General features: G+C 38.5%; 1 protein-coding gene across 13 annotated transcripts in view; it reads left to right on the plus strand.

Moving 5' to 3' along the window:
- MACF1 (microtubule actin crosslinking factor 1) overlaps positions 1-15,105 on the plus strand; it is a 342,663-nt gene that overhangs the window by 282,149 nt on the left and 45,409 nt on the right. For all 13 annotated transcript variants that reach the window (XM_079112948.1, XM_079112960.1, XM_079112953.1 and 10 more), the window contains 7 exons: positions 8,939-9,098; positions 9,472-9,798; positions 10,789-10,873; positions 11,554-11,795; positions 12,446-12,652; positions 14,081-14,200; positions 14,635-14,742. In XM_079112948.1, coding sequence (XP_078969074.1) covers positions 8,939-9,098; positions 9,472-9,798; positions 10,789-10,873; positions 11,554-11,795; positions 12,446-12,652; positions 14,081-14,200; positions 14,635-14,742 — 1,249 coding nt within the window. The remainder of the gene's footprint in view (positions 1-8,938; positions 9,099-9,471; positions 9,799-10,788; positions 10,874-11,553; positions 11,796-12,445; positions 12,653-14,080; positions 14,201-14,634; positions 14,743-15,105) is intronic.

Genomic DNA, 15,105 nt, shown 5'->3' on the forward strand with positions numbered 1-15,105 from the left:
CCTTCCCCCCACCCCTCCCACCCCTTTTTTCCTCTATACAGTACTTCCTTCCTCCATTCTTGCCCCCCTCCCTAACCCTAACTCTAACCCTAACACTAACCTTCCCTCCCCCCTTTACATGTTCTCATCCATTTATTAGCGATACCATTCGACTTTTGTTTTTTTGAGATTGGCTTATCTCACTTAGCATGATATTCTCCAATTTCATCCATTTGCCTGCAAATGCCATAATTTTATCATTCTTTATGGCTGAGTAATATTCCATTGTATATATATACCACAGTTTCTTTATCCACTCATCAATTGAAGGACATCTAGGTTGGTTCCACAATCTGGCTATTGTGAATTGAGCAGCTATGAACATTGATGTGGCTGTATCCCTGTAGTATGCTGATTTTAAGTCCTTTGGGTATAGGCCAAGGAGTGGGATAGCTGGGTCAAATGGTGGTTCCATTCCAAGTTTTCTAAGGAATCTCCACACTGCTTTCCAGAGTGGCTGCACTAATTTGCAGCCCCACCAGCAATGTATGAGTGTACCTTTTTCCCCACATCCTCGCCAACACCTGTTGTTGCTTGTATTCTTGATAATCGCCATTCTAATTAGGGTGAGATGGAATCTTAGGGTGGTTTTGATTTGCATTTCTCTTATTACTAGAGATGTTGAGCATTTTTCCATATGTTTGTTGATTACTTGTAGATCTTCTTCAGTGAAGTGTCTATTCATTTCCTTAGCCCATTTGTCGACTGGATTATTTGCATTCTTGGTGTAGAGTTTTTTGAGTATAGATTCTGGAGATTAGTGCTCTATCTGAAGTATGACTGGCAAAGATTTTCTCCCACTCTGTAGGCTCTTTCTTCGCATTGATGACAAGTTTCCTTTGCTGAGAGAAAGCTTTTTAGTTTGAATCTATCCTAGTTATTGATTCTTGCTTTTATTTCTTGTGCTATGGGAGTCCTGTTGAGGAAGTCTGGTCCTAAGCCGACGTGTTGAAGATCTGGACCTACTTTTTCTTCTATAATTTGCGGGGTCTCTGGTCTGATTCCGAGGTCCTTAATCCATTTTGAGTTTAGTTTCGTGCATGGTGAGAGATATGGGTTTAGTTCATTCTGTTGCATATGGATTTCCAATTCTCCCAGCACCATTTGTTGAAGAGGCTATCTTTTCTCCATTGCATATTTTTGGCCCCTTTGTCTAGTATGAGAAAATTGTATTTATTTGGGTTTGTGTCCGTGTCCTCTATTCTGTACCATTGATCTACCTTTCTATTTTGGTACCAATACCATGCCGTTTTTGTTACTATTGTTTTGTAGTAGAGTTGAAGATCTGGTATTGTGATACCCCCTGTTTCACTCTTCCTGCTAAGGATTGCTTTAGCTATTCTGGGTTTCTTATTCTTCCAGATGAATTTCATAATTGCTTGCTCTATTTCTGTAAGGTACGTCATTGAGATTTTAATTGGAATTGCATTGAATCTGTATAGCACTTTAGGTAGTATGGCCATTTTGACAATATTAATTCTTCCTATCCAAGAACATGGGAGATCTTTCCATCTTCTAAGGTTTTCTTTAATTTCTTTCTTTAGTGTACTGTAGTTCTCATTGTAGAGGCCTTTCACCTCTTTTGAGATTGATTCCCAATTATTTTATTTTTTTCGAGGCTATTGTGAGTGGGGTATTTTCCTGATTATTCTTTCCAAAGATTCATCACTTATGTATAAAAATGCATTAGATTTATGTGCATTGATCTTATATCCTGCTACTTTACTGAATTCACTTATGAGTTCTAAAAGTTTTCTGGTGTAATTTCCTGGTTTCTCTAAGTATATAATCATATCATCAGCAAATAGGGATAGTTTGATTTCTTTTTTTCCTATTCGTATCCCTTTAATTTCTTGGGTCTGTCTAATTGCTCTGGCTAGAGTTTCAAGGATGATATTGAATAGAAGTGGTGAAAGAGGGCATCCCTGCCTTGTTCCAGTTTTTAGGGGGAATGCTTTCAGTTTTTCACCATTTAGAATGATATTAGCCATGGGCTTAGCATAGATGGCCTTTACAATGTTAAGGAATGATCCCACTATCCCTATTTTTTCTAGAGTTTTGAGCATGAAGGGATGCTGTATTTTATCAAACGCTTTTTCTGCATCGATTGAAATAATCATGTGATTCTTGACTTTAAGTCTATTGATATGGTGAATTACATTTATTGATTTCCTGATGTTGAACCAAACTTGCATCCCTGGGATGAAACCCACTTGATCATGGTGCACTATCTTTTTAATATGTTTTTGTATGCGATTTGCTAAAATTTTGTTGAGAATTTTTGCGTCGATGTTCATTAAGGATATTGGTCTGAAATTTTCTTTCCTTGATGTGTCTCTGTCTGGTTTAGGTATCAGGGTGATATTGGCTTCATAGAATGAGTTTGGGAGGGTTCCCTCCTCTTCTGTTTTATGGAATACTTTGAGAAGTATTGGAATGAACTCTTCTTTAAAGGTTTTGTAGAACTCGGCTGAGAACCCATCTGGTCCCGGACTTTTCTTTGTTGGTAGGCTTTTGATGACTTCTTCTATTTCATTACTTGAAATTGGTCTATTTAAATTGTGTATGTCGTCCTCGTTCAGTTTAGGCAATTCATATGTCTCTAGAAACCTGTTGATGTCTTCGAAATTTTCTATTTTGTTGGAGTATAGATTTTCAAAATAGCTTCTAATTATGTTTGTATTTCAATCCTGTCTGTTGTGATATTTCTTTGTTCATTCCGAAGTTTAGTGATTTGGGTTTTCTCTCGTCTTCTCTTTGTTAGTGTGGCTAAAGGTTTATCAATTTTGTTTATTTTTTCAAAGAACCAACTATTTTATCAATTTTTTAAAATGTATTGTTTCTTTTGTTTCAATTTCATTGATTTCAGCTCTGAGTTTAACTATTTCCTGTCTTCTACTACTTTTGGTGCTGGTCTGTTCTTTTTCTAGGGCTTTGAGCTGTAGTGTTAGGTTGTTTATTTGTTGAGTTTTACTACTTTTATTAAATGCGCTCCATGAAATAAATTTCCCTCTAAGTACTGCTTTCATAGTGTCCCAGAGATTTTGATATGATGATTCTTTCTTCTCATTTACCTCTAAGAATTTTTTAATTTCCTTCCTAATATCTTCTGTTATCCATTCATCATGTAATAGCATATTGTTTAATCTCCAGGTGTTGGAATAGTTTCTGTGTTTTACTCTTTCATTTATTTCTAACTTCAATCCATTATGATCTGATAGAATACATGCTAGTGTCTCTATCTTCTTGTATTTGCTAACATTAGCTTTGTGGCATAATATATGGTCTATTTTAGAGAAGGATCCATGTGCTGCTGAGAAGAAAGTGTATTCGCTCTTGGTTGGATGGTATATTCTATAAATGTCCGTTAAGTCTAAATTATTGATTGTGTTATTGAGATCTATGGTTTCTTTGTTCAATTTTTGTTTGGAGGATCTGTCCAGTGGTGAGAGAGGTGTGTTAAAATCACCTAGTATTATTGTGTTATGGTCTATTTGGTTTCTGAAATTGAGAAGGATTTGTTTGACATACATGGATGAGCCACTGTTTGGGGCATAGAGGTTTATGATTGTTATATCTTGCTGATTTATGCTTCCCTTAAGCAGTATGAAACGTCCTTCTTTATCCCTTCTGACTAACTTTGGCTTGAAGTCCACACTATCTGAAATGAGGATGGATGCTCCAGCTTTTTTGCTGAGTCCATGTGCATGGTATGTTTTTCCCCATCCTTTCACCTTTAGTCTATGAGTATCTTTTTCTATGAGGTGAGTCTCTTGCAGGCAACATATTGTTAGATCTTTCTTTTTAATCCAATCTGCCAGCTATGTCTTTTGATTGATGAATTCAGGCCATTAACATTCAGGGTTATTATTGATATGGTTTGGTTTCCTGGTCGTTTGGTTCATTTTTTAAATTTTATTTATTTATTTATTTGTTTGACACGACTTGGTTCCTCCTTTATTTGACAATTCCTTTAGGATAATTCCTCCCTTTGCTGATTTGCTTCTTTGTTTTTCATCTCTTCCTCATGGAATATTTTGCTGAGAATGTTCTGTAATGCTGGCTTTCTTTTTGTAAATTCTTTTAGCTTTTGTTTATCATGGAAGGATTTTATTTCATCGTCAAATTTGAAAGTAAGTTTTGCTGGGTATAAGATTCTTGGTTGGCATCCATTTTCTTTCAGAGCTTGAATAATGTTGTTCCAGGCCCTTCTTGCTTTTAGGGTCTGGATTGAAAAATCTGCTGATATCCGTATTGGTTTCCTCCTGAATGTAATTTGGTTCTTTTCTCTCACAGCCTTTAAAATTCTGTCTTTATTTTGTATGTTAGGTATTTTCATTATAATGTGCCTTGGTGTGGGTCTGTTGTAATTTTGTGTATTTGGAGTCCTATAAGCCTCTTGAACTTGATTTTCCATTTCATTCTTCAGATTTGGGAAATTTTCTGATATTATTTCATTGAATAGATTGTTCATTCCTTTGATTTGTTTCTCTAAGCCTTCCTCAATCCCAATAATTCTTAAATTCGGCCTTTTCATGATATCCCATAGTTCTTGTAGAGTCTGTTCATGATTTCTTACCATCTTCTCTGTTTGTTCAACTTTGTTTTCAAGGTTAAGTATTTTGTCTTCAATGTCTGAGGTTCTGTCTTCCAGGTGTTCTATCCTATTGGATATGCTTTCTATGGAGTTCTTAATTTGGTTTATTGTTTCCTTCATGTCAAGGATTTCTGTTTGTTTTTTTTTTCAATATCTCTAACTCTTTATTGAAATGATCTTTTGCTTCCTGTATTTGCTCTTTTAACTGTCGATTGGTGCGATCATTCAATGCCTGCATTTGCTCTTTCATCTCATTGTTTGCTTCCCTGATCATTTTAATTATGTACATTCTGAACTCCTTTTCTGTCGTTTCTTCTGCCATGCTGTCATTGGGTTTTATTGATGTAACATCTAGATTTGTTTGGGGCATATTCTTCCCTTGTTTTCTCATGTCGTTCAGGTATCAGTGGACTGCTGAGATATTGCAGATTTCCTCTATTGACTTATAATGTCCCTGAAGATTTCTAGTATATCCCCTCTTAGCCTTCAGTAGGCTGAAGTCTCGGAGGCAGTTGATAGTGCAGTGCTCCACAAGGAAGCTGCCTCTCTAGGGGTGGTGGCCTTCAGGTGGGGTATATTCCCTGCTAGTGGGCAGAGGTGTCTCCACTTGTTGACCAATGGTCATCCAAAGGGTAACTAGGCTGCAGGCTGAGGCAAGGCCTGTTTGGGCCTTTGTCTCTGGTTTTACCGTCCTTGTGGGAAAACCTCACCCGGCAGGGAAGACTCACCTGGTTGGGAGGTCTCGCTGGGCAGTTCCCCTCCTAGAGGTTCCCCTCAGTCTACAACTACTGCCTGGGCTGGGCTGCCTTCCTCTGCAACGTTGCCAGGGGCCCGGCCCTACCTCCTGGGCCTGGGAGCCTCACCCTTTGCAGATGAGTCTCCTTAGGCTGCCTCTCCTCAGAGAATCTGCCCGCAGTCCTGGAACCTTTGCTCCGCCCCTAAGCTTGTCTCTGTGCGGCTCTTCCACCAAGAAGACTCCTAGGTCCTGGGACCCTGCTCTGCACCTAATTGCCTGGCTATGCCGCCCCTCCTCTGAGCAGCCACCTGGAGTGGCTCCGAGTCCCAGAGACCCACCGCACGCCTCTTCCTCCAGACAGCCGCCCGATGTTCCAGTGCGGTCACTAGGAGTCCAAGCAACTCACTGCAAGCCTCCTCCTCCCGCCAACCGCCCGTAGCCCTGGGCAGTCACTCCAAGTCCAAGTGAACCGCCTTGTTCCTCCTCCTCCTCCTCTAGGTAGCCCCCTGGGTGTTCAGGAGCGGTCACTGTGAGTCACTCTGAGTTGCTCTGAGTCCACGTGACCCGCTGCACGCCTCCTCCGGGCAGCTGCCCGGAGCTCTGGTGCGGCCACTGGAGCCCAAGCGACCCACCGGGCTCCTCCTCCAGGCAGCCCCCCGGTGTTCAGGAGTGGTCGCTTTAAGTCCAAACAATTCACCACTCGCCTCCTCCTCTGAGCAGCCACCTGGAGCTCCAATGCAGTCACTGCGAGACCAAACGACCCGCCACGCTCCTCCTCCTCCTCCTACTCTTCCGGGCAGGCCCCAGTGTTCAGGAAAGGTCGCTTTGAGTCCAAACAGCTCGCCACGCAGCTCCTCCTCCGGCAACCGCCCGTAGCTCTGGTATAGTCACTCTGAATCCAAGCAGCCACACTTCTCCTCCTCCTCCGGCGGGCAGGCCCCGGCGTTCAGGAATGGTCGCTCCGAGTCCAAACAGCTCGCCGAGCAGCTCCTCCTCTGGCAACCGCCTGTAGCTCTGGCGCAGTCGTTCCAAGTCCAAGTGTCTCGCCGCACTGCTCCTCCTCCTCCTCCTCCTCCTCCTCCTCCTCCTCCTCCTCCTTCTCCTCCTCCTCCTCCTCCGCGCAGGTCCCGGTGTTCAGAAGTGGTCGCTGAGTCCAAACAGCTCTCCTCACAGCCCCTCCTCTGGGACGCCGCCCGGAGCCCCAGTGATTGCTCCGAGTCCCAGCGCTGTGCTGAGCGGCCTCCAATTTTGGATATTTGATGCTTCTAAATTACTTTATCAACTTTCTTAATCCCTCAAATCTTATTACATTGACTTTTTCAAACTTAAGATTCCAAGATCAGAAATGAGTCAAAAAGATAGAAATTAGAAATATATTCTTAAAACTAAATTCTAGTTTAGTAATAATCTTTGAAATTATATATTTTAACTTTTATTTTATTTTTTTGGTGGTGTTGGGAATTGAACCCAGGGCCTTGTGCTTGTGCATCCAAGGCAAGCACTGTACCAATTGAGCTATATCCCCAACCCGAGATTATATATTTTAGTTGCATTGATTCAAGTGTATTTTGAAGATTAGGAAAGGAATTTCTATAGTCCTTAAATTGTCACTTATAAATAGTAGCATCTAGCCAGGCATGGTGGTGCATACCTATAATCCCAGCAACCAAGGAGGTTGAAACAGGAGGATCTGAAGTTCAAGGTCAGCCTCAGCAATTTAGCAAGGCTCTAATCAATTTCGCGAGACCATGTCTTAAAATAAAAAATAAAAAGGGCTGGGGATGTGGCTCAGTGGTAAAGTGCCCCTGGGTTAAATCCCCAGTACAAAGGGGGGGTGGGGAGAACAGGTAGCATCCAGAAATATGTTTTTCTTTAAATATAAATATAATTGAATTTCCAGATAACTAAAATTCCAATTCTTTTCATTTAAATCATTTTTTAAAAAATATTTTTAGGGGGGCTGGGGATATAGCTCAGTTGGTAGAGTGCTTGCCTCATATGCACAAGGCCCTGGGTTCTCCAGCACCAAAAAAAAAAAATATATATATATATATATATTTGTTGTAAATGGACACAATACCTTTATTAGTTTTTATATGGTGGTGGGGATCAAACCTAGTGCCTTATACATGCTAGACAAGTGCTCTACCACAGAGCTATGACCTCAGCCCCCTAAATCATTTCTTATTAAAGTAAGTTTGTCAGAGTGTGACCAGCATAGGACATGGCACAAAGCAGGTGTTGAGTAAAGTTTTACTAAATTGCATCATATAATCCCAGGCCTTTTCAAATGGAATATTATTCAGTCTGTTCTTTGTAATTTATAGTTAGTCTTAGGGCCTTTCATCATTAATCTGTGAGCTAATATGTTTCTGTGATTGTGTTCTTGTCTCTTCCTTGTCAAGCTGCCTCCAACATCCAGCCTAATATTCCCCTCTGTAATTTGCTGCTTTTAATCTGTAGTGTACTTGAAATCCAAACTTAATATGGATGTTATATTAAATAAAAGTTAAGGGCTGGGGTTGTGACTCAGTGGTAGAGCACTTGCCTAGCCTGTGTGAGGTACTGGGTTTGATCCTCAGCACCACATATAAATAAATAAAGAAAATAAAGGTCTATAAACATATAAAAAAGGTTTTTTTGGTTTTGTTTTTTTTTTTTTTTTTTTTTTTTTTTTGAATAAGAGCTAAGATTCCAAGTAAGCTATAGAGTTTGAGCTCTTTTGCCTATTTCTGTTGACAAATTCAGCCAGTCTGTGTAGGGTGTGTTTTGTTGTTGTTTTGCCTTAAGTCTGGATTTAAACTTATATTCTGGACTTGAAATTGTCTGACAGCATTTTTGGGTGATGAGGAAGGAGTTCTAGCTCAGAGAACTATACCACCTTTGTTCTTAAGATACTCTCTTTACTCATACATGAAGGTAGAGACAGGAAGATTGGTGATTTTTTTGACCCCTTTAAACTTTATTTTGGCTATGTTTTTAGGTGGAATCATATGTTATTCTGTTTTAGAAATGGAGTGAAATGTGCATTGTGCATAATAGTGGGATTCATTTTGACATATTTCCATGCATGGAATATAATTCACTCCATTTCAATTCCCAATCTTCCACTTTCCTTCCCTTTCTTCCTCCCTCTGTTTCTCTTCCACTACTCCTTGTCTTCCTTCTGTTTATTGTTTTTTTAATTGGTGCTTTATATATAAAGGTATGCATTCCATTTCGATATGTGCCAACGTGGTATAAGAAGAGTGTTAGATCTGATTCTCATTCTTATTCCGTTGTTGCTACTTGCTGAGTTAACTGGACAGATCTTCCTTTAAGCCTTTAAGGTCATATTTCTCTTTTATAAACTGGAATAATTATCCTGCCCACCTTTCAAAGTTATGATAGGATCAGTAAAGAAATACTATGAAAACCTTTAATATTATCAAAGTGCTACATAATGTGTGTTCTGTTTATTATTGGTATTTAAACTATACTTAGTAAACTGTTCTTTTACTGAATTTATTACTGTTGAGTTTAATGTGACTTTCTGCCTGAGCAGCTTGTTCTATATATTTGTGTAGGCAAAAACAGCTGGAAGATATCCTGGTTCTGGCCAAACAATTCCATGAGACAGCTGAGCCTATTTCTGACTTCTTATCTGTCACAGAGAAAAAGCTTGCTAACTCAGAACCTGTTGGCACTCAGACTGCCAAAATACAGCAGCAGATCATTCGGCACAAGGTAGGAAGGAATTCCATAAACGAAAGCACAAAACTGGAGGAAGAAATCCTAGAAATTTAAAAAAAAAAAAAAAAAAAAAAAAAAAACTACAGCATTCTAGAAGATGTATTTATTTTATGGGGTTTTATTTTCAAGTTTAATTAAAAAATAAGGTCAGATTTTTAACTGGAAAGCCATATCTTGGAAGTAAATGTAGAAATCAACTAACAAGCTACTATCAGAAAAATAAACAGCTTTTGTTCCACTTTTTAATTATTTTTACCCTTTAGTAGGTGAATTTTTAAATTTTATTATATCATTTGTTATTCATTGTTCATGTTTGCTTTTCATTTATTTCGTTTCTTCTATTCATTTTTTCCATCTGGATTTCCAGGCTCTGGAGGAAGAAATAGAAAACCATGCAACAGATGTGCACCAGGCAGTCAAAATTGGGCAGTCTCTCTCCTCCCTGACATGTCCTGCAGAACAGGGTGTGCTATCAGAAAAGTTAGACTCATTACAGGCCCAATACAGTGAGATTCAAGACCGGTGCTGTCGGAAGGCAGCCCTGCTTGAACAAGCACTGTCCAACGCTAGACTGTTTGGGGAGGATGAGGTGGAGGTGCTCAACTGGCTGGCTGAGGTTGAGGACAAGCTCAGTTCAGTGTTCGTAAAGGATTACAGACAGGATGTCCTGCAGAAGCAGCATGCTGACCACCTGGTATTTGTGTTTTCCATTTATTGGTTATGTTACTGAGTTATTTTTTCATTTTAATTTGTGTTTTTTCTTTTTCTTTTTTTCATTTCAAACACTTCAACTTTATTTTTATACATAAGTGCATAGTTTATAGACTTGGTGCTAAGTACTAATCATAGAATGGGTCCATAAAAATACTTGTATTTAACAAATGGAGTGAGCAATTCTAGACAGTGATACAGGGTCTAGTTAGGACTCATCTCAACTACAACTCATAACTTGTATCATTAGGTAATATATCATTAGGTTTCCATTTGAACAGATTTATGAAAGAAAATGAACTTTAACAAAACCACATATCATATATACCCAGGATTTGGTCACATCTTTATAACTTTTATAATATTTCTGGAATTTATATGTTCAAATTTCAGGAATTCCTTGTCATCTTAATGATGCCTTTTCTAATTATTTTTTATGAAATCTCTTTGGGAGTAGTGAAAATAGGCAAAACAATTTTAAAAATAATCTGATATTCTTTTGCTTATTTTGACAACTTCAAATATGGGAAATTCTTACCCAAATTTCTGATTGTGTGGAGGGGGTGCTAGATCTTGAATCTGGAGCATCATGCATGCCAGACAAGGATCCTGATTTAAGTCAACATGTTCTTTCTTTTCTTTAATGTTCTATCTTACTCTTTATTTTGGACATTATAGACAATTTTTTTGCTGAATTTCACTTCTACCTTTCTTGGGTTCAGATTTGGTACCAGTAGATTGGTAAAATAAATTCAATCCAAAAATCTCACCTAGCACAAAGAAAAACTTGTTTATAAGTGTCTAATTATTTTGAATAATCAGTGGAGTAGCCAGAAATTTCAAAAACGGAGTTAAATATCTGATATTAAATTAAACTGGTGTTCATCTCTTTAAATTTCGTCTCTTAAAGATCTCATATTTCTTTCCTTTGTTGTGCCGTAGTTTGGAAATTAATAGTATGTTTTCCTTTCAGGCTTTAAATGAAGAAATTGTTAATAGGAAGAAGAATGTAGATCAAGCTATTAAAAATGGTCAGGCTCTTCTAAAACAAACCACAGGTACTTTGAAAAGTGTATCTCTTAGCACCACTCTGGTCTCAAAGATAGTCACATTTCCAGGGAAATAAATACTGTGCATTAGCGACTTGTCTTTGTATGTTTGAGAAGTTTAATATTTGCTAATTGTTTAACCATGTGCTCCAGGGGCTTGTGACCTGTTTTCCGGTTTCTTGCTAAATCTTTTGAAAACTACCAGACTTAGTTGTCTCCCGTCTGGTTATAGATGATGATTCCCCTGCCCTCCAATATGTGAAAAGCCAGCATTCACTGCAAGGTACCGGGAACATCTAGAAACACCTGCAACTAAACTTAGATCCTAATCTCAGAAATGGCTTCTTTTATCAAGTAGCAGGTTTATTTCCCACTTACCCTTAGTATGGGATAGTAGGTGAAATGGCTACCAAGGGAAAGAGTATTTATGAAATTTAAGGTCTAGTTTGAATATGGGCAATTAAAAAGATGGCTGTATCTCCACATCTCTTTTGTAATTTTATGTTTGCATTTTTTTAAATTTTTAAGATGTTGATAAGACCTTTATTTTATTCATTTATTTATATGTGGTGCTGAGAATCAAACCCAGTGCCTCACACATGCTAGGCAAGCACTCTACCACTGAGCCAGGACCCCAGTCTCCACCCCCAGTCTCTTAAGTATGATTAATTGTGTGTTGTTCTCCATAGGTGAAGAGGTGTTACTAATCCAGGAGAAACTAGACGGAATAAAGACCCGCTATGCAGACATCACAGTCACTAGCTCCAAGGCCCTTAGAACTTTAGAGCAAGCCCGGCAGCTGGCTACCAAATTCCATTCTACATATGAGGAACTGACTGGTTGGCTGAGGGAAGTGGAGGAGGAACTGGCAGCCAGTGGAGGACAGTCTCCCACAGGGGAGCAGATACCCCAGTTTCAGCAAAGACAGAAGGTGAGCTCTCGTTTCACACTAAAAAAGGGAATAAAAACGTTTCAGCTTTGTCAGAATTCTGTTTCTTTACCTTTATTTTAAATCTAAACCAAAAATTTCTGCCTGCCTCCTCTCTTATTTACTTGCCAACGGTAAGATCTGGCATAGAGACATAAATAAAAGACCTATGATCTGAAGAGACTGAATCCTGCTTCTTAGAAACTTTGCTATGTCATATGGAACATTTTATAGTTTACCTTCACAGTTCATTCTCTAAAGAGTGCTTCATGGTTCTGTTTGATTCTCCTGCAGAATCTAGTGCATTTTTAGATCAACAGAAGCTGTGTAGATATTAGTTAAGTTAGATGTCCTTGGTTAAAACATTATTTATCATGTCTGTTCAAGTGGGGAAGAAAAAAAAGAGAGCACTGTTTGTCTTACCCACAGACAATCTGGCTCAAATCTTACAGACATTCTAAGTAAGCAGTAGCTAAATCTAAACTCAGGCTTCAGAAAGATTAAAAAATCTGAGACAGGAAAAAAAAATAACTGAAGGAAGGAGGTCAGTGCCCTGCTGGGATGTGTGGTAGAGATAACACTTTCTACCCAGCACAGCTGCTAATATGCTTTATTTAGCAATGTATGGCCTGAAAATTTATTCCCTTCCTTAGGAATTGAAGAAGGAGGTCATGGAGCACAGGCTGGTGTTGGACACAGTGAATGAGGTGAGCCGTGCTCTCCTAGAGCTGGTGCCCTGGAGAGCCAGAGAAGGCCTGGATAAACTTGTGTCCGATGCCAATGAGCAGTACAAACTGATCAGTGACACTATTGGACAAAGAGTGGATGAAATTGATGCTGCTATTCAGAGATCACAACAGGTAATGTTTATAATACCTCTGCATTAATATTTTAGGCAGTGGGAGTAGATAGATCCACATAAGTTCGGGCTCAGGAATAAGATGAGATCAGGGTAAATATGATACAACAAACATATTTGGCAGAGAGGAAACAATTGGCAGAGAGGTTTGTTTGTGAGAATGGATCACGGTTTGACCCAAAACACTTGACTGCTTCAAGGAGAGAAGAACTTACAGAAAAGTCTATGTAAGGCCTTTTATTAACAGTTGGGCCAGTGGCGATGAGAGTAGATCATATGTAGACTCAAATAGTCCAAATGTATCATGATCTTAGTTTGATATAATCAACTTTCTTACATTAAATGGAAGAGGAAAAGAAACCAAGAACTATAATTACTATCAAATATGCAAACCAAAATAGCAGAACCATCCAAAATAGAACCTTCTCAAAGTAAACACAGGTGTCATATTTCTCTTGATCTTTTTTCCTTCCTGCTTTCTGGGAAAATATTTGCTTTTCTCTGTAGTTGAAAACACACCTACTAATGTGCCAGAGCACAAAAAATAAGATAGCATGGGTTCATAGTGATAAGCAGATGTTTTCTGAATAAGGTTCTTTCTGACTCTAAGCATATATCCAGTGTCATTAGGATTAATCCTAATCTTAGCCAGCTATTTCCATATCAACTTAATATGTTTGGGAGAAGCTTGTTTTTCTTTAAATATAGGTTTAGCATCCATCCCTAATCCAAAATTCAAAATGCTCCAAAATCTGAAATTTTCTTATGATTTTTTTTACATGAGAGTTATTCAACCAGTAAAGTTGTCTGCACAAATATTCCAAAACCCAAAAAATTCTGAAATTGCAAATATTCCCAACTGTTTCTGTATAAGAGATACTTAACCTATGTTAGCTTAGGTTGGCAAAGTTGAAAAGGAGGAGATTGAAGATTGGGGGGCCCTCATGATTCTTGGTATTACATAGCCACTTAAAGATTTGGTGTTCTTCTAGATTCTTCTTCAACTGAGCAGGTACTTCCAAGTTAACTTTACAGAGCTGTCTATTGCCATTTTAAGTTTATATTTAAATATCTAACTGAAACTAATCATTTAGTGCCCAAGTAGGAAAGAAGATTGGCAACCTCCTGGAAACATTCTGATTAGAAGCATATTTCTTTTGAAGGGTGTCAATTTCTGTTGTTTCTAGCTGTGGGCCCACTAACTGGCTCTGTAGCTTCCTTTTAAAGAAGTTGAAATATGACCAATTTTAATTTGTCTGCATCTTGATTCGTGATTTTTCTTAAATTATTCTCAGTTTTGGCTTTACTTTCTGAGGTGTAAGTTACATTACTGAAAATTCAGGCCCTTCTATATTGGCCAAATTATAGCTACTAGAAGGAGACCTTGGCTAAATGTAACTTGTTCATTTTTCTTCTATATATTTATTAGTATGAGCAAGCTGCTGATGCAGAACTAGCTTGGGTTGCCGAAACAACACGGAAACTGATGGCCCTGGGTCCAGTTCGCCTGGAACAGGACCAGACTACAGCCCAACTGCAGGTGCAGAAGGTGAGTATCACACTGGAGTGTCCACGGTGTCTGAGCCTTAGAGTCTCTTGGGTGACTGGGGGAGTTTCTGACTGTCTCAGGTCAAGTCGAGTGGGATAATTTAATGGAATAATGATGGATAGAAATTAATATTATGTTTACTTGGTTGGGATAAGGAAAAGATTCTTTTTGTTTTGCAGAGGGGGTGGGAATAGACCCATTAATCCAGGAAATATTCTATAGGTAGCCATTTGCTTGATGATTTTTAGTAGAGATGTTTTTGTGAATTACTAAAATGATAAGCATTGAAGTATTGAATAGGCAAAGTGTTAAACTTTGTAAGAAAAATTTTTTCGTGTCTTGAAAGCAAGTAATTTTTCATAGATTGCATCTTACCTTTCATTAACAGTCTTAGGTTCCTTTTACTTGACTTAACTGCAGTTTACTTTTCAAAGGCTTTCTCCATTGACATCATTCGACACAAAGATTCAATGGATGAACTCTTCAGTCACCGCAGTGAAATCTTTGGCACATGTGGGGAGGAGCAGAAAGCTGTATTACAGGTGAATTACAGTCATTTCTTTACCATATTATTCTTACGTTAATCATAGTAAATTAGAGTACAATTATGAAATAACGTTTTAGGGTTTTTTTTTCCCCCTCCTGTACTTTCTTATTATTGGTTTTTTATTAAAGTCCAGCTTACTGTGCTGGGGAATTGAGACTTCTGACCCTATATTCACAAATGTCTGAACAACCATAGTATATAAAGTGGAATATGTTGTAAGAGGAATTGCTCCTTATCCTCAGTCATTGAAGTGAGCCTTGAATGACTTTTCAAGATATTTTGACAGGTTTTAAGAACCATATACAGATATCAGTTCCTTTTATATGTCTTAAAGGTCAGACCTATTTTTTACAAAGAA

Source organism: Sciurus vulgaris (assembly GCF_902686455.1).
Source record: "Sciurus vulgaris genome assembly, chromosome: 1".
NCBI lineage: Eukaryota > Metazoa > Chordata > Mammalia > Rodentia > Sciuridae > Sciurus > Sciurus vulgaris.